At 38.7% G+C, this 23115-nt stretch overlaps 1 protein-coding gene across 1 annotated transcript; it reads right to left on the reverse strand.

Moving 5' to 3' along the window:
• Positions 1-750: 750 nt before the first annotated feature.
• Positions 751-21702, reverse strand: ankfy1 (ankyrin repeat and FYVE domain containing 1). Its single transcript, XM_083531731.1, has 26 exons — positions 21672-21702; positions 18317-18397; positions 16499-16706; positions 16095-16213; positions 15633-15768; positions 14588-14711; positions 13744-13893; positions 12878-13043; positions 12488-12692; positions 12151-12219; positions 11865-12064; positions 11676-11773; positions 11219-11429; positions 11033-11131; positions 10304-10457; positions 9205-9373; positions 7636-7754; positions 7286-7442; positions 6895-7095; positions 6045-6221; positions 5203-5350; positions 4501-4591; positions 4297-4421; positions 3473-3619; positions 3229-3319; positions 751-3131 (listed from the first exon to the last, which is right to left on the reverse strand). Exons 1-26 carry the CDS (start codon positions 21685-21687, stop codon positions 2999-3001), a joined length of 3594 nt encoding a protein of 1197 aa, XP_083387857.1. The 5' UTR covers positions 21688-21702; the 3' UTR covers positions 751-2998.
• Positions 21703-23115: the final 1413 nt, after the last annotated feature.

A 23115-nucleotide genomic window follows, 5' to 3' on the forward strand; every position in this document is an offset into this window, starting at 1 on the left:
TTCTATTAATGTTACATAAACATCTCCTTACAGAAAACCTCACAATATCATTTATTTATTGTAAACTGTAGCACGTTTTAAATGCAATAGCTCATGTGGACTGTCTGCCATACACGTCCCGTTCCTGTAGAAACAATAGCCTTACTATGTGGTGGTATTATTAAAACGTTTCTATACTAGCTCTATTTACAGGAAATGACTTTATCTACGTTTACACACAATCACCTTCAAAATAGCGCCCTTGCCCAGTAATAAAGCTCTTCCAGCGTTCCTGCCACATCTGGAATGCGTCCCGGAAGTCTTCTTTTCGAAGGGTGTCAAGCGCCTTTTGCCATTCGCTCTGGATCCTCGCAATGGTGTCGAAAAAACAGCGCCCTTTGATCTGGAGCTTCATGTCCGGGAAGAGGGCGAAGTCCGCAGGAGCCAAATCTGGCGAGTAAAACTCACGTGTGGAGACCTTGGTGACAGTGCGCTCACGTAGTCAGAATAGCAGACGTGGTAATGCATGTGGTTAGAATAGGATTTTTACAGCTGCTGGTGTACACAGGACGATGTCTTTTGGTGCACCAAAGGAACGGTGCTTCCTGTGACTGCGTGCAGCCTTGTGCTGGTCTCGAAACGTTTTGATACTTTTGTATAACCCCTTCTGATAATCAGCCACTACAAGGGATTAACAACATGTCGGATATCATCTAGTTCCATATAAAAGCTGCAAAGGATACGAAAAGGATTTTAAAACACGACCAAATGTTGACATTGTTTATTTGGTTTATTTTAATATTCCGCTGATAGTTAGTGATCAGTCGATCGGCTACGTTCATATAAAAAGCAGTAAGACCCTCTTTCGCTTTGTAAACAAGTGAGAAAAGTCAATGCAACTCGCTTTCATTAAATTTTTTTTTTCTTTTTAATCATTGGATGACCTCAATGTAAATTTGTCCTCCCTTCATTTTTTTCTGAAAAGGATACTAGAGGAAGTGACAGGCTAGATATCCGAGCATACAGATACAATATAGTGTGCATAAGAGATCGGACAAGCCAACAAAAAAAAAAAAAAAAAAAAAAAAAAGCCCAACCTGCGTTTAAGTACAAAACAGTTGTAGTGGTCAAAAATAGTATACAATTAGCTGTACAAGTGAACAAAACCTAGAATGGACTGTGAACTCTTCAAGCTTGAATGCAACATTCTCGATTTTGCACGATCAGGGAACAAAAACAAAATCAAGTATGATAAAGTGCAGCCTTTGAAAATTTCAGAAGAGTTTAAAAACATAATACTATCAACTTAACGTGATTCAGAAGAAGGAAGAATTTTTCAACAATTCAGAAATATGTCATAGATTAACTGGAATGGATGCGTCGGTGACCAGAATGATTAAGACAGTGCTAAAATGATAAACGTGCATATATGCATAGTCGGCAACATCATGACTCTGCACCTAAATCCTCTGTTTACTTGGTAGTAGTAACGTTGTTTTTTTTGTTTGGTTTTTTTTTGCTTTTTGTTCAGGTTCAGAAAATGACATTGTTCAGCTGCGAATGTTTCACGAATTATTAAACAAACAAAAAAAGTGCTAATGGAAGAATAATAATAAAAAAATCTATTTAATATGCAAATTCCTCACTAATTAATGATCACAACTAAGGTTGAATAACAGAAGACAAAGTAAAAATCGTATACTGAAATGTGCTTGACGTCGAGTTAAACCTTGTGTTCTGAGGCTCTTAGGGTGATAATTCCCCTCTGTAGTTTTAATAGGTGCAAGAAAATAGTAAAGGTTTATAAATTGCCTTTTGTTTAAGACTAAACAAAAAGCATCGCTCAGGCCAGCGTGATTAAGGCTTTGAGAGGAATGGCTAATTATCCGGATTATACGGATAATTCTTCATTCCTTCCTGTTCCATGATCGCTAGTGAAATAATCTACGTATTATGTGCGGTTTTACACTGAGATGACGTAAATTTGTCGTTCATTTTTATACACCTGTAGTCATTCCCTCTGCACCGTCCCACATTAGCAGGTTCTGTCTCCGGGCCTGGCACCTACAACACCTACTAGGTCTACTTCAATAGCGTTTTATTACTTCGGAGCTTCTTAACTCCATTCGTCCAGACCCCATACCCTGCACAAGTCCAAACTTCTCCATACTTGACAGACCTGGCCCATGCCGTTAAAGGAAAATGTCACCCTGAAATACAGTTAATATGCTCGTCATGGGTAGATATGTAATAAATGTAGAGATTGTGGTGCTGTTTTGTTTTCATAATTTCTGTGAGGAGTCGAATCTGCTCTGGCTCTCTCTAGAGTGGCGATAAAAATGAACGGAATGAAAAAGCTGTTGGAGCAAAGTATATAGATGAGAAGGTAAATGAGCTGGACAGACTAAAGCGCTGATCCATCACTCTCTTTAGGTTAACAAAAAAACTGAAACCAAATTAAAGGTAAAGAAAACTAAGCAAGGTCTTTTAACACTTGTCACATGTACAATCCATTATTCACATTTCCCAGTGATGGGGTCAGAGTGCAGGGTCAGCCATGATACAGCGCCCCCTGGAGCACAGAGGGTTAAGGGCCTTGCTCGAGGGCCCCTGAGAGTGGCAGCTTAAACCCTCAACCTTCTGATCCACCACGTGAGTCCACCAAATTTACCCCAAAAAAGTCGCTCCTAAAATAAACCCTCTACACCTTTGAAGATGGAATATTGATTATAAATATTATGTACATTCAGGGTGATTTTTTCCTTTCCCCCCCCTCACAGAATACAGGGTCATCAAGAATCAAGTACTCCTGCACTACTTTCATCGTGTTTCTTGACAGATGTTGGTATTAGAACATACATACACAGTTGTTTTGTTCAGAAATGTCTGTAATAGTAGTAAAAAGTTGTGGTCCATACAGTTAGTCCATTCTATCTCCTCCCTACCTTTTTGTTATTTTTTTAAAGCACGGTCGAATTTAGTGTGTGTGTGTGTGTGTGTGTGTGTTACACCCGGTGTGTTAGGAAACTCCACCCAAAGTTAGCACGTCGAAGCAGATATCGCACACGCGGACTGGCTTGTTCAGGTCGAATTTGATGATGGGGATCTCCTTGATGGAGCACTTGTGGCAGAGCAAGCGGCCACAGTGACGGCTAGTGGGACGAGAGGAAAGAACCGGTTTAGAGGGACAGATGTAGCTTCCGAGAGATACGAGTTTGATAATTGGATTTGTGCATTCCAAATACATACCAGTGATGTTTTCTTGTAGTGACTCCAAACTTGGCAGTACATTCGTAACAGTTGGAGCCGTCGCACCACGGGGGCTCTTTGGACAGCATATCTTGGGGGGAAAAAAATAGCATTCAAAAGAAAAAGATTTTCAAAAATGATCTGAAGCATGATTTTAGATGAATAGATGGATGGTATTAGTAGGTTAGTTAATGGATATTGAGCTATAGTTATCCACCAAATGCTAAACTTGTGGATTTTGTACCTAAAAGGCGGAAGAGCAGCTGCTTAGTGGCCACTTGGTAGTTGAAGATGTTTATGCTCTGATTGTTGTTGACACCCAGACGAGCTCCAGCTCTCACAATGGCACGACAGAGATTAGCGTTTCCTTTCATATAGGCCAACAGCAGAACTAAAGAGAAGTAAATAAAAAAGAAATGAATAATCATCTCAAATCATGCCTTCAGAAGAAACATATGTAACTCATTATTTCATTTCCAGCCAATAAAACGCAGCGTATTTGTGCGTTTATCATGCGCTATGATCGAAACACTATTGTTTCCGCAATGCAGGCAGAAATCTCCCAATGAGAGCGTTCGGAGGAGAATAAACTGGCTGTGTAAATGGACTTGTAGGCTATGGAATCTCAATCACTCGTTACAACCACGATGAGCAGAAAAGCGCAAAACACCTAATCATGACGCAAATGGGCGACTACACCCGAAAAATCTTTTACTGTCAGGGAAAAGGCTCTCTGAAACTAGACAATTTAATATCGGAAACTCTTTTTCAAATGTTCGAGTTGTGGAAGATGTTTTAAAAGCATGTGAATAAAATAAACCCTGTCTCTAGTAAAGTCCTTGTCCCTGATTCTCCTCACTGCATTTCTTTAATGTCAGAAGTAACCATTAAAAAACTAGTACTAGTACAGTTAAATCTACACTGCTTATTCAAATCTTTTTAATGTACATAATGTCTGGTAATTGAGGAAATTGCAATGCACCATGATCGAAACACTCAAAAACATATAATTAACAATTAAATCAATATATTGCACAAAACTTGTGAGGAAAATGCAAGAACACCAACCAGTATTCCCTTCACTATCCGGTTTATCCAGAGGATACTCTGGCATGCATTCCAAGAACAGCTCAAAGATGGCTGCTGCGTTTTCTTTCCCGTAGTGTCCAAGAACATGCATTGGAGACTGCCCCCTGGAGGTGACAAGCATAAATCAACAAAATGAAAAGCATTCCTTAGGGGAGTTAATGTGCATTTTCATGCTAAGTGTACCTGTGATTGTAGGCTTCTGCGTCGATGTTTGACTCGGTGAGAAGAGCCCGGACGTTATTCAGACGACCCTGCATCACAGCTAGGTGCAGGGCTGAGACAAAAACAAGTAAAGATTTTAACAGTAATAATCGAATCTTAAATGGATCTACACTATATGGACTAAAGTTTGTGTGCTTTTTGAACATTCACTCCCACATTTAGTCCCTATTTGCTTCTATAATAATCTCCACTCTTCTGGGAGGGTGTTTCACTAGATTTTGGTGTGTGTTTGGGGAGATTAATCCTCATTCTGCCACAAGGACATTATTGAAGTCATGTACTGATTTAGGGTGAGGAGGTCTGGGGTGCAGCATTCCATTATTCAAAGGTATGCAAAAGGGTAGAAGTCAGAATTCTTAAGCATCCACTCAAGATCTTCTACTCCAGTCCATATAAACCATATCTTTATTAAGATAGATTTGTGCACAGAAGCATTGTCATGCTGGAACAGGTTTGCCCCTCCTAGTTGAAATGAAGGCAATATTTTATTCTACCACATATAAAGACATCCTTTATAATTAAAAGCCTTGAATTCTGTGTTAACGGGTTTGGAAGAAAAAAACCCACATGGTTGGTAAACAGGTGTCCCAATACTTTTGTCCATATAGTGCACGTCTATGATTCTACCTCGTTTGATGAGGTTTTATTAGTACAGATATTCACCATTGTTTCCGTTCTCATCAACAGCCGGGAAATCGACGCCGTTTTCGAGCAGCACAGAGCAAATAGTGGCCAGATCTTGTTGCGCTGCCAAATGTAGAGCCGTTTGACGATGTTTAGTCAACTCGTTCACTTTAGCACCCGCCAGCAGCTAAAAATAAACACGCAAAGTCCTGAATTACACAGCGATCATAAAACCACAATCATCACTGTTGCACAAAGACACAAACACCAAGCACGTTACAGGGGGTAACAATATAATCTATTCAATTCAATTTGATTCTCAGAATATTTTGAACAAAACTCAAATGCAGAAAATTTGATTTCAAAAGATTTCTGAATGATAAGCAATGCAATACCTTGTGCATTTTTGTCTGCAAAAAATTCTACAAAGAAAAATGCATACATTCTCTCTAAATTCCATAAAATAAACAGTTTCTAACGTAAGGAAAATCAGAGATAAAGATAATGAGCTTTTGAGAAGCACCTGAGGCATTTGAACTGGAATAGAGCCCCAAAGTCGACTAAAGTGCCCGAGGTCGGCGAACGCTTTCCTGTAGATCGCAGCATAAAACTACTGAAAGCTAACTATAGCATGCTGTTGTAACCAAATTAAATATAATTAGATCTGGGGCTGTCAATCATGTGCAAATTGCGACCTCTGGTGTTCAAGCAGTGAATTTGTTTTAGATGCATTATTTAAAGAATGCTGATTGCCAGGAAGTTTTGGAATTACAATGCATAGTCACAATGCACCTTTAGTGATTAATGACATGCAACCCCCAAAACCACATTGTGTTATAAATAAATATGAAAACTGACACCTGTAGCCATGTAGCACTTACCAAGTTGCGCACGATGATCTCAGATCCGGCTTGCACAGCGAGATGCAGTGGTGTGAGTTTGGCTGCATCTTGTACTCTGGAGTTAACGTTTGCCTGCACGCTGATCAGGAAAAGAACACTCTCGATGTCAGAGTTCTGCACAGCTATGTGAAGGAAGTTGCGTCCCTTGTTGTCGACCTGCAAAGAAAAGAGAAAAAGCGTGAAACCCAAAACCCATAGACTTAAGAAATAAATTTTTTTTTTCAACTATAGCATACTTTAGATATCAGAATCAAATGAATAAACCAAATTGCTCATATGAAAACTATACCATTACATAAGTTTATATAAGTGCAGTTCTGATAAAGGTTAAAGTACATTTCAAATCAAAGGTTTATGGAGGTTCCACAACATTAAATTAAATTATATAAAATACAAATTATAAAGTCATTCTTGTCAATGCTGATAAACTGGTGGGCTATGGAGAGAAATAAAACATCTCAGGGGCTTGCTGGTATTGGACAATAATTAACTTGAGAGTGAAAAAATGATCCAGTCATTGATTATTTTTCTAAACCAGCATATACTGTTATATTTTATTCCTCAACATTGAAAAAAATAAATAAATAAATCAACATTGCATAAAAAATGGATAGATTTTAGATACATATAGAAATGTAAATAGATATTTTCTACACAGATATAGCAATTTTCTGGTCCACTAACCATTAATGGCAAAGATAGTTATATAAGATAGTTAATGGGCATGACAGAATGTATACATTATTTCCTAGGAACGACAAATAAGAAACGTGTGACGCCAGTTGACATGCATCCAATCCACAATCTGCCTTCCTCTTGCCTATCCCACCTGCTCGGCTGCTCCAGCCTCTCTTTTGAGGATGGCTTCTGCTGCTTTGTTGTTCTTGTGGGTCATGGCACAGGCAAATGGAGTCATGCCCTGCCGGTCTCTCAGGTTCAGACGGATGTCTGGGTGTGAAATGAGAAGCTGGATGATCACGCTGTGCTGGTTACTGATAGCCACATGGATTGGTGCCCGGCCCTCAGAATCCTACACGTAACAGCAGAGCGGGAAGACCATGGATGTGAAGAATGGATGTATACTGTTGCAATATAGTGTGTACAATAGGGTATGTGCTACCAATATCTTAATACATACATTTCTAAGAAAACACACCACAGGAAAGTGTTTTTGACACGTTCATATAAGAATGTTAGAAACACGTGCACTGTTTTAGTACCTGTGCATTGACATTAGCGCCGAACTCCAGAAGGCACTGCACCACTTCTTCAAGGCCCCAGGAGGACGCCAGGTGCAGAGGAGTCTGACCATCCCGTGCCTCCTCTTCTCCCTCTCCGTTAGGACCAGGCCTCCGAGGACTGTTCACATCACAGCCACTGAGAAACGGATAGTCAGTATTGAGTAGGTTTAGTTCATGGAATTCATGGAATTCTTTTATTTTATATCTGAAGAAAGGGTTGCCTATTTTATACTAAAGCTGGTGCACACTGCGATTTTGGACACGATGTGGTCGTCCCGAGACAAATATTGAAAATCATGAACACCACCATATAGTGCATCTGTGCAAACCTGCGTATAAGGAAGCATGCGGAGACCTCGTTGTTCTCATCAATGGCTCTATGCAGCAATGTTTGTTGGCACCCTGCGTGTCCCGTACTCCAGCAAGTCGAGTCACAGCCATGCCTGACCTGTCAGAAGTCAAAACACAAACTCAAAACATTTAACAGATTCACGTCAATTCAATTAACAAAACCAGTGGTGGCCAAAGTACACAAAGCATGTGCTTGAGTAAAAGTTGAGATTGACTCCCTTTAAAACTGCTCCCTTTAAACATTCACTTGAGTAAAAGTCCAAACATATTTGCCTTTAACTTTGTACTTAAGTATCCAAAGCACTATTATTTATTATGGCTATAATGTCATCATTTTTGTCACATGACTCTTTGCATAATCAACTCAGATTATGTGAAGAGACTCTCATGTTACTCTAAGCACCAATCTATTAATAGAATGATATTAATGAGTCAAACACTGATTGATATACAATAAATTATTTTGAGCCCAAAACCTTGTTTTCAGCTACACAAAAAATTGTGTAAAATAGGCCACGGGTGTTGTGGAGAGTTAGAATCAGGAGTTTTCTCCATCATTTAATCCTCTCAAAATGTTCTACTTGATGTTGAACTGACGCTGAACTGTATGTTCTTGATAAGCAGATACCACTGAGTAGCAATGGCGGTTCTCGTTTAAATGCCGCCTTGGGTGAAACACGCCATGACCCAAAGTCTCCCCCGTTGATTAGTTTCAGCTCTAAAAAGCTCTTCTCTGCTTTAGGTACTATCACTGGATGAGTAAGAACATATTCTCAGAGCAGTCCACAAATTTCCTTTTCATGTATAAATATCACCCCAAATGCAGATATTGCACATCAGTGTGCACAATTGATCAAAATCAAGAACCAAACAACTCCTTGGTTAATTGTAGCCATAAGATACATCTATATACTTATATGTCTTTAAAATTAGCCTTTTAAATTATCACCTCAATTAAAGGTAACCAGAACAATAAGTGCTGTTCAACTACAATCCAACTAGACTACTCAGGCTGTAAATGTTTTGTTGGTCCCTACACACATTATGATAAACTACATACTATAAATTATAATGTTATGCAGCTAAAAAAATATTGCTGCTCTATGCGTAAAAGCATTATGTAAGTAATACACAGTTATTAGCCTATTTCATTAAATGCTTTAGCTTATACTATCCTTATAATGAGATGAGTGAAAGAGCTGCATACACACCTTTAACTTTTGCACATTTCCCCCCTACTCCTTTCCTCTTTTTTTTCTAAATTGGGCTCCTGCGGGATTAGACCTTTTTTTGGCATCCATAATTTTATTTCGGACTCTGCTCTCCCTTACTGATTTGACGTCACCCAACCCCCACCTCTCTCAAGTTTAAAACGGAGCTGCTCTACCCTTTCTGAGTGATTGACTTAGCAAAATGTAGTCGAGTAAAAAGTACGATATTTGACTTTAAAAATATTTAATTTAGCACAAATCAACCTGACACAAAAAGACAAAACATCGAGAAACCTTTGCAATAGGAAACCCCAACCAATTTCCTGGTCCCCTTACCAATGTTGATGCAATGTCCTCAAGGCCATTCTCTAAGGCAAGCCACAGTGGAGGATTTCCCTTCTCATCCACCACCGACATGTCTGCTCCACGTGTACAGATAGCGTCCACAACCAAGGGAAGCTGGTTACTGATGGCCAGCTGCAGGGCTGTCTGACCCTCCTGTGTCCTGGGGGTTGAGAGAACAGTAAAAGATGGAGATTAATAGTTATCTGTTACAGATGTCCAAAGTAGCTACATTTAGCTTTGATGACAGCTTGGAAAACTCATGGCATTCTCTCATCAGAGTCCCGAGTTGGTCACCTGGAATGGTTTTTTAATTTACAGTCGTGACTTGTCATAAGTTAATTTGTGACATTTCTTGCCTTCTTAAAGTGCTTGCTGCAGATGTCTTGTGCAGAGAAAATGGTGACTACAGAGTCAATAGCCCTATGAGTGCTACTAGAAAGATTTGGACGGGTGGGGACGGGATTCTCTTTAGAGTCTGGTTCCTCTCAAGGTTTCTTGCTCATAACATCTAAGGGAGTTTTTCCTTGCCCCAGGATTCTCATCAGGGATAAATAATCATTCACCTTAATTCTTAAATTCTGTAAATCTGCTTTGAGACAATGTCCATTGTGAAACGCCCTCAAGAAATAAACTTGACTTGACTACTACAACTGTTGTACAGATCCATATTACGGCAGAAATCATGCTATTAAACGCTGTGATGAAACTCACGAGGACTGTTACAGGTAGAGAAGACCAAGAAGCACCTCAGATAAGAGCCCACAAAAATGCTTCTGGGAGTTCAAGTGGCAGACACATTTCACACAATAAACCTAATGTACGTATTTTTGGTTGTTAACTGGCAAAATACAGAAGTAAGTCTAATTCGAACACTGGTTTACACCTGAAGACCAGATTTATGTAATATATTTATATTTATTTACATGATATAAATTTTTTCTGAGAAGCCTTTTTTTAAATCACGGTTAATTCATCCTAATTATCTGTTAATAATCTGAAAATAAAAAGCCTTACGGATAAATCCAGAGATCTTAAGAAAGAATTCTTCAGATAATACAAAGATCCCTTTCGGTTCCTTGAAGTAACATACCTTACATTGATGTCTGCCTGGTGCTCTAGCAAGAAAAGAGCACTCGTGCTATCCTGTTTCTTGATGGCCATGTGGAGAAGAGTCTGGCCATCTGACATAGTGTCATTAATAGCTGCCCCTGACCCCAGGAGCTGAGCAGCAACGTTGTGCATTCCTGGAGAAAAAAAAAAATAACAACGATCATTATTAATACAGTGGAACCCGGTTATCTCGACCTCGGTTAACTTGCAACCCTATTAAGTCGACGGTTTTGAAGTGGAACCGCCAAATTCTCGCTTTTTCTAAGCATTTTTTATCGGTTATGTCGACTTTTTTTATGTCGCCGAACCCTGATATCTCGAGCACAAGGGGCACGCCGAAGGGGGCGTGGCAGGTGGATTCCTGACAGATAAACATGTACTGTATGTATTTTTATAGCATGCCTTCAACAAACAAATCGCGGCAACGCTGTTGTGTAAAAAAACCCTTCAGAAACACGTGCATGCACATTCTCATTTATTAACGCACATCATGTACATAAAGAAATTTCAAGCACGTTAATATATTGCCGCCATTTTGATTTTCGTTTATCTCGATCATCGGTTACCTCGATGCTTTTTGGCAACCCCCTAGGACATCGACATACCCGGGTTCCACTGTATATTATACCTAGATAATCACGGTCATTTGTTACTAATCCATAATCCATAAAAAAGATTTAAAAAATAAAGTAATATCATTTAGTAGCACCTGTCCAGAGAGCAAGTCCGAGCACAGTCTGGTCCAAGGAATCCTTAAGGCTAAAGTCTGGGATGATCTGTAGGTTGTTGGTGGCATGGAGAGCATTGGCTGCGATACAGAAAAGAAAAATGAAACAACTATTCCTATAATAATACATTCCCTATAATTGACAACAGAACCAAGGACCAAAAGTACCTTTCTGCTCTAGTATGACAGACACCACGTCGGGATGGTTGTGATTGATAGCCATATGCAGAGGGCTCTGTAAAGACACGCCATGGCTCCGGTCCCCTGCGTCAGGCAAGGCAGTGTGGGTTTGTAGATTGGGATTGGCCCCCTGCTGCAGAAGCTCAGCCGTCAGAGCTGCTAATCCGCAGCGGCATGCAGTGTGCAGGGGGGTTTCTCCCTACGGAGAGAACAGAGGGCACGAGAGTTAACAAGGGGGCATTCGTTTTAATTTACAAGAGACAAAAAAACCTTTGCACACCACTCAACAGAAGAAAGCAACAAAGAAATAACAGGTCATTTAAACTGAGAATATATCAATCCAATGTAAATCGGAATGGCACGTCTTTTTTTTTTTCACCAAAGAATCCACATACAGTCATGGCCAAAATTGTTTTTTGTTTATTCTTTATTCAGAAACACTCACCCATTTATTGGTATGATTGACCTTTGATTCATGGGTGGCCAGAAAGATGGCAGCTGCCTCACTTCCTGCAAGGGCTGCTCTCTGAATGAGACAGTTTCCTTAAATAAAAATAAATAAATAAATGTTTAAGATCAAAAGTACTGATGTTTTAAGAATGCATGGCCCTGAATGAAGTATACAAGTCCTTACCCGAGGCGTCCGGAGAATTGGGATCACTTCCTCTTTGTATCAGTTGAGCCGCAAAACTGTTCTCATCAAATGAGGTCCCGTTAACTACAGGAGCTTCGTCATCGAAGGGGTTGATCGAAGGATCAGATGCTACTGTAATGTACTGCAGGGCCAGCCACAGAGCAGTATTCCCTTCATGGTCTTTCAGATTCAAGTCCAGTCTTAACATTAATAAAGACATTAAAATATTATTTAAAAAAAAAAGGTTTCACGTATTCATTTTTACTTAAATAAATGTTTTGCTTACTGTTTGCACTGAAGGAGCTGGTTGAATACATGATCATTTCCTGACAGCACTGCTTCATGTAAAGGTGTTCTAAAAAAATTTACATAAAAATAAAGACCATTTTAAATATGTGCAATACCACTACTTTCTATTTATTTATTTGTTTTTCTGTGCAATAATACTCTTGATTTATTTTCCTTTATAAAAATGTGTAATTACACTTTTTTATTCTCTTTTTTTATTATTTTATTAATTTATTTTAAATGTGCAACTGGGGAGCCTCTGTCACCAAAACTAATTCCTTGTAAGTGCAAACACAAAAAAGAGACTTAGTTCTGATCTATACGACGTTACTCACCGTCCTCTGCTGTTTTGCATGTTGGGGTTGGCGCCGGTTTTGAGCAGTGCCTCTGCAATGCGAGCCATACCGCTCATCACATCAGCACTGTGTTTCTTTGGGCTGAAGGAGCAGACGAGGTGCAGCGGCGTCTCCACTGCCCCCACCGTGGCAGCGTTCACCTGGGCTGAGTGGCGGATCAGGAAGGTAGAAGCGAACTCATCTCCTGAAACCACACACAGGCAGACAAATATTTACATGTAGAAAGTTTAAAATCAATTAAATGCACAGTGGAATGAAAAATGACAAAAAAATAACAACAACAAAAAAAAGCATTCTTGGAGGGGTTGACATATGTTTTTGTTCTTGCCTTCACTATCAGAAAGTAAAACAAATCACAGTGCCACACACCTCTCTGGATGGCCTTGTGCAGGAGACTCCAGCCGCTCTGATCGACCATGTCCACGTCTGCTTTGTTGTTGACCAAGGTGGTGGCAATGCTCTCCAGTTTTCGGGATAAGGCCAGGTCAAGAGCCAGATCTCCGTTATTGTCCAGCTCATTCAGCTTTCCTGGCAGCTGAGCGGGAAAAAAGAAACAAATCCCAGAATTCACTCTGATTGAACAACAGTCCACAAAAGCATATGGCTACATTAATCCAAGCTTATTGGATGTTCATTGCAAACGGAAATAACTTGAATGTAAACACTATACATTTTACACTGCAACATGTCTAGACTGTTATATCTAAGTAAATAAAATAGTTTTAAGTATTTATTAATTTATCAAATGATTAAGTATTGTATTGCAAGTATTATTGTAATTTATTACATTACAAGTATTATTGGATTATATTACACTTCTTACACATTAATATTATTATTATATTACAAGTATTGCACATACTGCACACACATTTGTATTTTATATCACATACAACTCTGATCTTATTTTTTTATTTATTTATCTATCTGATATTTCTATATAAATTAAATCTTTCTTTTGTATTGCCAGTAGTTGTGTGTGAGCAATAAAATTGTATTTGTAATTATATTTAATCTACAAAAAAAAAAAAAGATTATTTCATATAATTCATTTCTGATACATTATTTGGAAATTAATTTGTTTTGAAGGGGAAAATGTGTGTGTGTGTGTGTGTGTGTGTGTGTGTGTGTGTGTGTGTGTGTGTGAAAAATGGAACATATTCGAGTAGTTGGAGTGTACCAATCTAATTCGTTTTTTAACAATACCATTTTTTGCAGGTTTATGGTTGACCCACCTGAGCATCCATCTCGATAAGATACAGGAACATCACGTCCTCTCTTTCTACTTTAATGGCTTTGTGAAGAGGAAACTCGGTCTTGGATTTGATCATCTTATACAGCAGCGGAGCGCTCATAGTACTGAAGTCCTCTTTCCTCAGATCATCCTGTAACAAAGCACAGAGTTATGCCTGTTCTATTTGAGACAGGAAGGACATGGTGGGAAGGATAATACACTTGGATGTACAATATTCATAAGGGAACATAAATCTGTTTATTTCTACACAAGATGAACTAAAACATGGCACTGTGTAGTAAATAAACAGCCCAGTGATACCCTGGCTTAGCCTTGTATGTAATTACACACACACACACACACACACACACACACACACACACACACACACACACACACACACACACACACACACACACACACACACACACACACACACACACACAAAAGTAGGTGGAAATAAGTGCAGAGAAAGAGACTGAATCTGCAGCTACAACATGAGCATATAATTACTGTCTGCCTCTGTGACCTATTCATGAAAATCACCTTGAGGATCAGTAAGCATGCTCCATAGGGATTTGGGAGAATTTAAGGAAGCATAAATGATGCCCTGAATACCAAGGACAGTTCTTCATCTAAATTTGCTTCATGCTGCTGTGGGAACAGAAATTACTATCAGCCACTGACTCACAAAGACAACAGAGAAGCAGGGCAGCCTTACTGAATGGCAAAATCAATGATCCTGCAGAGGGGGAAAAGTTTTTCCTTTGTTTAAGGTACATTTTTTTGCATGATGATCTGAAGCTGGAGACTTGGTGTTAATGACTCATGGCCATCTGACTCACCCAATGGCTAGCGATGATTTCACCGCAGTAGTTCATCAGCGTTGCAGCGTCCAACTCCTCGGCCGTCTGGTAAAAACGAATGCAGTTCCTCACGTTTACTGATGACATTACTCCTTTCTCACATCTATAAAATTGAAGCGCAATAAACCATTAGAATCATGTTAAACAATACACAGAATTTATATGCCAGCATGACGTGGTAATGCTGATTTTTGGCATCTGCTTTTGTTTTTGTTCAGAAGAGAAGTACATATGTTAATGGAGGCAGAAGTACTTTTTTTTCAACAATGAGACTAAAACAGATGTCAACTCAAAGACCGTGTCAGATTTAAAAAAAAAAGCTATTTGTTATACAAAAAATATATATGTATGTTTCTAGAAATGTTTTTGTATTTTCCTCATTTTAACAGTAACTATGCACGAGGGAAGCTATTACTTATAGGTCTCTCCTTCTGGTCACTTTTATAGTATTAGTCATTAAAGGAGCTTCACTCTTTATATATGGTGAGATTTGAACTCATGATCTGATCGTCCTATGTCTTTCCCACTCAGTGACCACTTCCTTTACATACATTCCACTACTTCCTGTGATCTGAACTGCAATAATAATGAAAATACATTTTCCTTAGCATTTTTTTAAGTAATTTTTTTCAATTACTTTTTCTGTGTAGAATACATACATTATATATAATGAATGGATTTCACACAGAAAGAAAAATAAGATGAAAAATTAAATAATAAGCCATGAAATCTATATAGCAACCTCAGCCAATCACAGTTTTTGTTCTAAAACCTATTCATTATTAATTTTATTTTACCGTTGTTAATTACTACACCTTTAATAGTATCATCACTGCTACAGCTGCAAACATGACACCACTAGGGCTGAAACGATTCGAAACAAAGTAACTCGAGCAATTCAGATACGAAAAAGCATCGAGGCACTGTGTTTCCCCACAGCCCAATGTCACGGACCGCTAAACTCTGGACTGCTCTGAGGTCTCATTTATAAACGCGTCTGAAAACATGCGCTCTGTGTGCCCACCTCTCTCGTAGAAGGTACAGTTGAAAGCGGTTGGCCAGCTTCATCAGGTCAATGAGGAAAGTGTCATCTTCGCTCAGTTCCAGCTCATCTGTGTAAGTCCAGCGCAGCATCGCCATGGCAACCTCTGGCTTGGCATCTGAAGACGAGAGACATTTATTGAAAAAGAAGAAAATAGATCCTGCAGCAGAAACAATGCATGGCAGCAAACGGACTTTCGGCATTCCGGGTCAGATTTGAAACTGTCTGGTTCTTGAAATATGTTTATAAACCTCCCATTGACAGACGATGACCGGTTTGAATCTGGATAATTAGTCGAGTACCCCGTGCCTCAGAACAAAACATACACTGGGTGGAGTCTAACCTGCTCTGGCCCCACCCACAAAAACTAAGAGTTTCGATAAGTGTGTAGTTTCATGGTGTACTGCATGCTGTGGAAAATCATAAAACCTCAATGATTCTCACCTGATAGGTCAAGCTCAGACGTGGAGGCCATGTTGGCCAGACTCCAGGCATCACTGCGTGCTGCCAGGACAAACTTATGGGCGCTCAGCTGCTCCTGTCCGATCTTCACCTTCAGATCACTGCAACATGACACCACAGTTCACACACACACAAAGCTCCAGATGAGCAGTCAAACATCATGAAGTTCTTCCTAATTTTGGAGGGTTTTAAAGCTAAATTAATGCAGAAGCAGAACAGAATATGAATATAATATGAACTGACATATTATGTTCTAAAATAATCAGAGACTAGTTTACTATCACAAACAAAGCATTTAACAGACACATGGACTTATAGCCACATCCAAATATAGTCTCTTTACATTTAACCATTGTATGTTAACATCTACAGCTCCCTGTATGCACCTGTAATGGTCTTGTTGATAGAGCTCAGCCACGATGGCCAGCAGGCGGCTGATGAACGAGTCACTGAGCTGTGAGCAAGTGAGGCCGTGACCGGAGGCTTGCGCCGCCAGCAGGGAGCACCTCCTCTCCGTCTCCACCAGTTTCTGCTGCATTTTGACGTACTCCTGCCGCAGCAGGGACAGGTGCTTCTGCAGTTTCTGCACCTCCTCTGCACAATGAGGGGAGAGAGGATTGAAGAAAAGCAGGGCAGTGGGTGAGCAAAAAGCAGTAACGAGGTGTACAAATGCAGCGACACCCAGAGACAAAGAGACAGAGATTCATAGGAACATAATCATGCATAGACACACACAAGCGTAGAAAAGTACCCAGAAAACCAAAAGAAATACCTACAACAGAACGAGGAAACCGTTATGACCAGAGTTTCATAATATAAAATAAAACTGAAAGGAGACAAACATGCTGAGGCAGCAAACTGGAAGCGGCTTCCTGATCATGCACACAACCTTTCCTAGAGGGACTAACTGCAACTGAATTTAATGTAAACTTTTAATGTAACTTTTACTATTTCCCAACTATCATTATGACAATCCAGATTTAGGAAAAAATCTCACAGCTTCACCATAGACAGCTGAGATCAGCCCAAATTCCTACCCCTCTAGAAATCATGATGAAACACCCACACCCTCAATGCCCTCACTTCTCCAGAGGCGACTTTGGAATCTAACAGCTTAGCAGAAATTCTGCAGGCCGAGCTTCCTTCCTCTTTACCATCCCGCCGTATAAGAAAGGCACAGGAGACACTTTGCACTGGCTGGTGGATTGAGTGCGCTCGTGGTGATTGGTGCACGAGTTACTCCAAACCACATGACTGTGTCTTCCCAGGGGGAACAATAAACGCTCAAGTAAAACCGACATGGATCTTACAGAAATGCTGCATACTAAACAGCACAGCTTTGACTAATTACAGCCGACGAATTCTCCCAGTAATCTTTCTGATCTTTATAATGAGACTTAATCCAGGTGATTTATCCAAGCGAGACATTTCGCTTTCTTCCCAAAAGAGTCAGGTGCTCTGTTTCTGCACAATAAAGCAGTATAGAAGCTTTAAAAACACAGGGGACACAACCATGAAACTGTAAAATGCAGTCTGGGTGCCAAAAGTTTCAGTCTGACAAAGAAAACTGTCGCAAGTCTCTGGTCTAACAGATATGACAGAAGTGTGAAGACACCCATCACGTGATCACACGAGGCAAAATGACAGTAGTGTCTCCCCCACAACTAAGACGTAAAGACGCACTAAGGAGCGTAAGATTTAGTATAAAGCGCAGGTGATCACTCCCTAATAAGTTCACTAAATAAGCAACAATGAGCCATTTGGGGTTCAGCCCCAGTCACCAAACGGTTCCCCGTTGGGAGCCGCGACCTAATGACAATTGTTGATATCCCACTATTTCAGCTAGGGGTCAGCTACAAGGCCACTCCCGTCATCTGACAGGCTCATACTGCCACAGAAAAGACTTTAACACAAACCGAATACAGCAGGTTCCCCCAAAATGTTCATGTCAAATGTTTAATTTTGTATTTTCTCGTTTAATTTAGACTACAACCACCGCCCAACCCACCACCAGCTCACTCACGGACCCAAAAAACCCCACACGCAATATTATGCTAGTCCATGCAAACGTTTTCTTTATCACCAAACCACGGTGTAAATATATTCACGTATACACTGGCGAGTTAAGTCGCGGCAAAATGAAATGTTATGTTCTAAAGGTAAAAAAATTGACGGTGGAAATAGGCAAGAATTCATTTTCATACCTTCCGCCATGTTGGATCCGCGACTAGCTGGTGCGATCTCGCGAGAAGACGCGAAACCGCAGGCTGAGTATCGCGAGAGGACTGAGACACTCGGGAGGGGGAGGGGTCGGGGGTTTAGGAGGGATATTATTTTGTTGTAAATTTATATCAGGTCAAGTACATTAAGCTAATGATCATTAACAAATAACAATACAAAAATATGCCAAATATATAAATAGAAAAACACAGACTAATGCTGGTACACTGATCAATTTTATTTGTATTATTATTTTTTTTATAATGTAGATTTAATAAATTATATTTATTACACTGAGGCTATTTAACATTGTTCTTCACTCTGGCTTAAAAGCAGACTATAATTTGTTCATAAAATGTCATATGATTGATATTATAATCACGTTAATTTTATATCTATTACATATTTGTCTAGCAATTGAAATTGCCAGAGGTATATATATATATATATATATATATATATATATATATATATATATATATATATATATATATATATATATATAAAATACAAAAAAATCAAGTACCCTAAATTCAAATGCCTAATAAAGCTGTCTCTAAAATGTACAAAATACAGATTTAATGTAAATGATGGCAAATTCTAATATTCGGGACACCATGATGAAGAGAAGAAAAAAGTGCTGATGTGTCCATTTCATAAAATCTACTTTTGGATCTAAGGCTATGTTTATACAATTTACAATGATTGAAGTTCAAACCTATCCATTTAAAGTGCCCAGGATTAAAGATAATTTAATTACTGTTATGCCATTTGTTATAATACATTTACACTGAAGATAATGTGATGGTCCTGTGATGGTCAAACACACCTATATGTGATTTTGGAAAATACTTTCCCAAAATGGTGTTCTTTTTTGCTATTATTATATAAAACCAATCTTATGGCAAGGTTTTTCACTATTTCTTCAGTGTTGCAGGTGGAATTTGTGGTCATTCAGTCACAAGAGCATTTATACTAATTGCAGTGTTCTAGCTCATGGTGGATTGAGGACAGGCCTCTGAAAAGGACACTTGAATTCCTCCATTGCTTCTTTTACAATCCATGTCTTCATGGAGCTTATTTTGTGCATATTTTGTGCATTTACAAATTTATAAAAAAAATAAGCACTTAGATAACATAGATAAGCACAATATTTACAGTTAGATTAATATATATATATATATATATATATATATATATATATATATATATATATATATACATATAATTAATTTAATACAGATACTTCAAATCTTATTTATGCATTAATATGTGTATCCACACAGCCACGCATGCTTGAACACCTTCTCATAATTCATCAGTTACAGGGTAAGAAAAATTGACATTTTATTTCCCCATAACATTCACTCAACCTTCTTACCCCATCACCAATATAAAATATTTGAAATATTCCACAAATCACATGTTCAACAGGAAGTTACATCAACCAACTAGGGTTTCTTATTGATTTTTATGTAAATTTTTTAGTGGTTTCAATATTAAGGTAGCAAGGAAGCAAGTAGGAAGTGCTATTTGGTGTATTATTTATTTCATAGTTATATTTATGTAAAAAATGGCCATGGAGCAAATATTACAATATCTAACAGGAAATATATTATTTCAGTTACAACTATCATTTTCTTCCTTCTTACATAACTGGCATACCATTTGACTTAGCTTTCTTTTTATTAAAGCAGCTTTTACATCATCAGTAATTCTTCCAAGTCTAAGAGATGTCATATACTATTTTTTGTTTAATTGGGTGTGGGGACCGAGAGGGCCAGGGATTTAATTTGTTTTCTGTTTATCAGGACCTAATTGTACGGTGGCCGAGAAGTGAAAAACACAATAACAAATCCGAAAACAAAATAACAAATCCGAAAACAAATAAACAAATCCGAAAACAAAATAACAAATGCAAAAAAACAAATGAACAAATCAGAAAACAAATGAACAAATGCAAAAAAACAAAATGAACAAATCTGAAAACAAATTAACCAATCCAAAAACAAAATAACAAATGCAAAAACAAATGAACTAATCCGAAAACAAATGAACAAAAGCAAAAAAACGAAATAAACAAATGCAAAAAAACTAATTAACAATCCAAAACCATAATAACAAATCCAAAAACAAATGAACAAATCTGAAAACAAAATAACAAATGCAAAAAAAAAACAAAATGAACAAATCCGGAAACAAATCAAATAATCCGAAATGTACATGTATATCCTGTATATCTTGAATGACAGGTGTCTCGTCCAATAATCGGTAAGTGTTCCATTCCCAAACGATACCCTCCTTTTCCGGTTTGTCTAAATTGTCCTTGTGTTTTCGGATTTGTTAGTGTTTGTGGATTTATTTTGTCTTTGGATCTGTTTATTTGTTCCGAATTTCTTAATTTGTTTTTTTGCATTTGTTCATTTGTTTTTGCACTTGTTATTTTGCTTTCGAATTTGTTTCGAAGTTTTTTGCACTTCTCGGCCACCGTATAATTGTCTCGTGATCTCGATATAAAAAAAATTGTTTTCTTGTTATCACGACTTTAATTTCTCCACGCACCCGCACCGGCGCGTTCACGTTATCCATGATGCTGCCTGTAAGAACATCTTATGCCGAACACAAGGTGCACTTAAGTACTAATCATGAGGAAACTATTTTTATGTTAAGATCGCGAGAAAATTAAGTCGTGATAACAAGAAAATAAGAACACGTATTTTTTAAGTCTAGCTATAAAAAAAGTTATAAAAGATTGTGACATTGAGACAACGTTTTACTCACAACTGGTACTTACCTGAAGTACCGTGTCCAATCATATATAATTATCTGGTTGAGACCGAATAAAACGTCTATCCGAGAGAATCCGTATAGACTTCTAGTCTAGTTCCTCTATGTGGAAGATGTTTATCTTGTGTTTGGTGAGGGTTGGAGCATGTCAACCGCTGGTCAGAACTTTCACTGTTTGGTTCGTCGCTATGGTAACGGTGGAGGTTTTTAGTGCCTATTCCAAGAAGCACTTTTTTTAAATGTATAATGGATGAGTTTCACCTCCAGATGTTCAATAAATAATGTGTTGATCTTCCAGTGGTGAGAAACCTATCGGCAGAACAAAGCCAAGGACCCACGAGCGCGCGCGTGCGAGCTCGTGTATTACACCACGCGCGTTACAAAATTAATTGTGTTCCATCGTAACTTATTGTATACTTAATTATTTCATTCGTATTTGTGTAACCATGTTGCTGTGATCCTCGTTAGTATAGTGAAGATCGTATCATTTTAGTGACTTGTTTTTAAATCTCGTTCATCATAACAAACGAAAACATTTAGTTCATTTCGTACCTTTAATCACCTGCATAGCGTATATGGGAGTCACGTGACAAAGGGGCGAACAACTTGGAGCATAGAATTCGTGAGATGAACTACTCAATTCTATTTCCTTCTTTTTCTTCTTTTGGATTCTCCCATTAGGGGTCGCCACCGCGGATCATCCGTCTATTTTATATATATATATATATATATATATATATATATATATATATATATATATATATATATATATATATATATATATATATATATATAAAATAATAATATTATTATTATTATATATTATTCGGGCAACTTTTTACTTTCTCTCATTACATTTTTACACAAATATCTGTACTTTCTACTTTTCAAACCAGACTTGTTACTTTAGTTTTAATCTATTTTTCTGTTCATAGCGATAAGAGGATGAAGAGTGGAAAGTGGGTTGGACCAGATGACATACCGGTAGAAGCAAGGAGATGTTAAGGAGAGATTGCCTGAGGAATAAAGAAGGAGTTTGCTGGTACCGGTTTTTAAGAATAAGGGAGATGTGCAGACCTGCAGTAACTACAGGGGAATTAAGTTGATCAGTCACACCATGAAGTTATGGGAAAGAGTAGTGGAAGCCAGGCTGAGAGAAGAGGTGACCATCTGTGAGTAGCAGTATGGTTTCATGCCGAGGAAGAGCACCACAGATGCATTATTTGCTTTGAGAATGTTGATGGAGAAGTATAGAGAAGGACAGAAGGAATTGCATTGCGTATTTGTGGATTTAGAGAAAGCGTACAACAGAGTGCCAAGAGAGGAGTTGTGGTATTGCATGAGGAAGTCAGGTGTGTCAGAGAAGTATGTGAGGGTGGTGCATGACATGTATGAGGACAGTGTGACAGCAGTGAAGTGTGCAGTAGGAACGACAGACCGCATCAAGTATCGGGTCTGAGCCCTTTCCTGTTTGCAGTGGTGATGGACAGGTTGACGGACGAGGTCAGACAGGAGTCTCCATGGACTATGATGTTTGCGGATGATATTGCTATTTGTGGTGAGAGTAGGGGGCAGGTTGAGAAGAGCCCGGAGAGGGGAATGAAAGTCAGTAGGAGTAAGGCGGAGTACTTGTGTGTGAATGAGAGGGAGTGCAGTGGAGAGGTGTGGTTGCAGGTAGAAGAGGTGGAAGAGTTTAAGTACCTGGGATCAACAATGCAAAGTAATGGAGAGTGCATGCAGGGTGAAATGGGTGAAGAAGAGTGGCAGGAGTGATTTGTGATAGAAGAGTATTTGCGAGAGTGAAAGGATTGTGCTGAGACCTGCGATGTTTTACGGTTTAGAGACAGTGGCATTGAGTAAAAGACAGGAGGTGGAGCTGGAGGTAGCAGAGCTGAAGATGTTGAGGTCTTCATTGGGAGTGACGATGATGGACAGGATTAGAAATGAGTTTATTAGATGAGAGCAATACATCATTCGAATCTGTAAAGCTTCTACT

This window comes from Silurus aristotelis, assembly GCF_946808225.1.
Source record: "Silurus aristotelis genome assembly, chromosome: 26".
Taxonomy (NCBI): domain Eukaryota; kingdom Metazoa; phylum Chordata; class Actinopteri; order Siluriformes; family Siluridae; genus Silurus; species Silurus aristotelis.

Bases quoted from the DNA above. Each gene is read 5' to 3' on its own strand.
- ankfy1 (XM_083531731.1), bottom strand. The intron at 11,132-11,218 runs GTACTTTTGGTC...TCTGTATCGCAG, and splicing joins TGTCATACTAGAGCAGAAAG to CCAATGCTCTCCATGCCACC. The intron at 3,320-3,472 runs GTACAAAATCCA...TTTCCCCCCAAG, and splicing joins GCTGCTCTTCCGCCTTTTAG to ATATGCTGTCCAAAGAGCCC.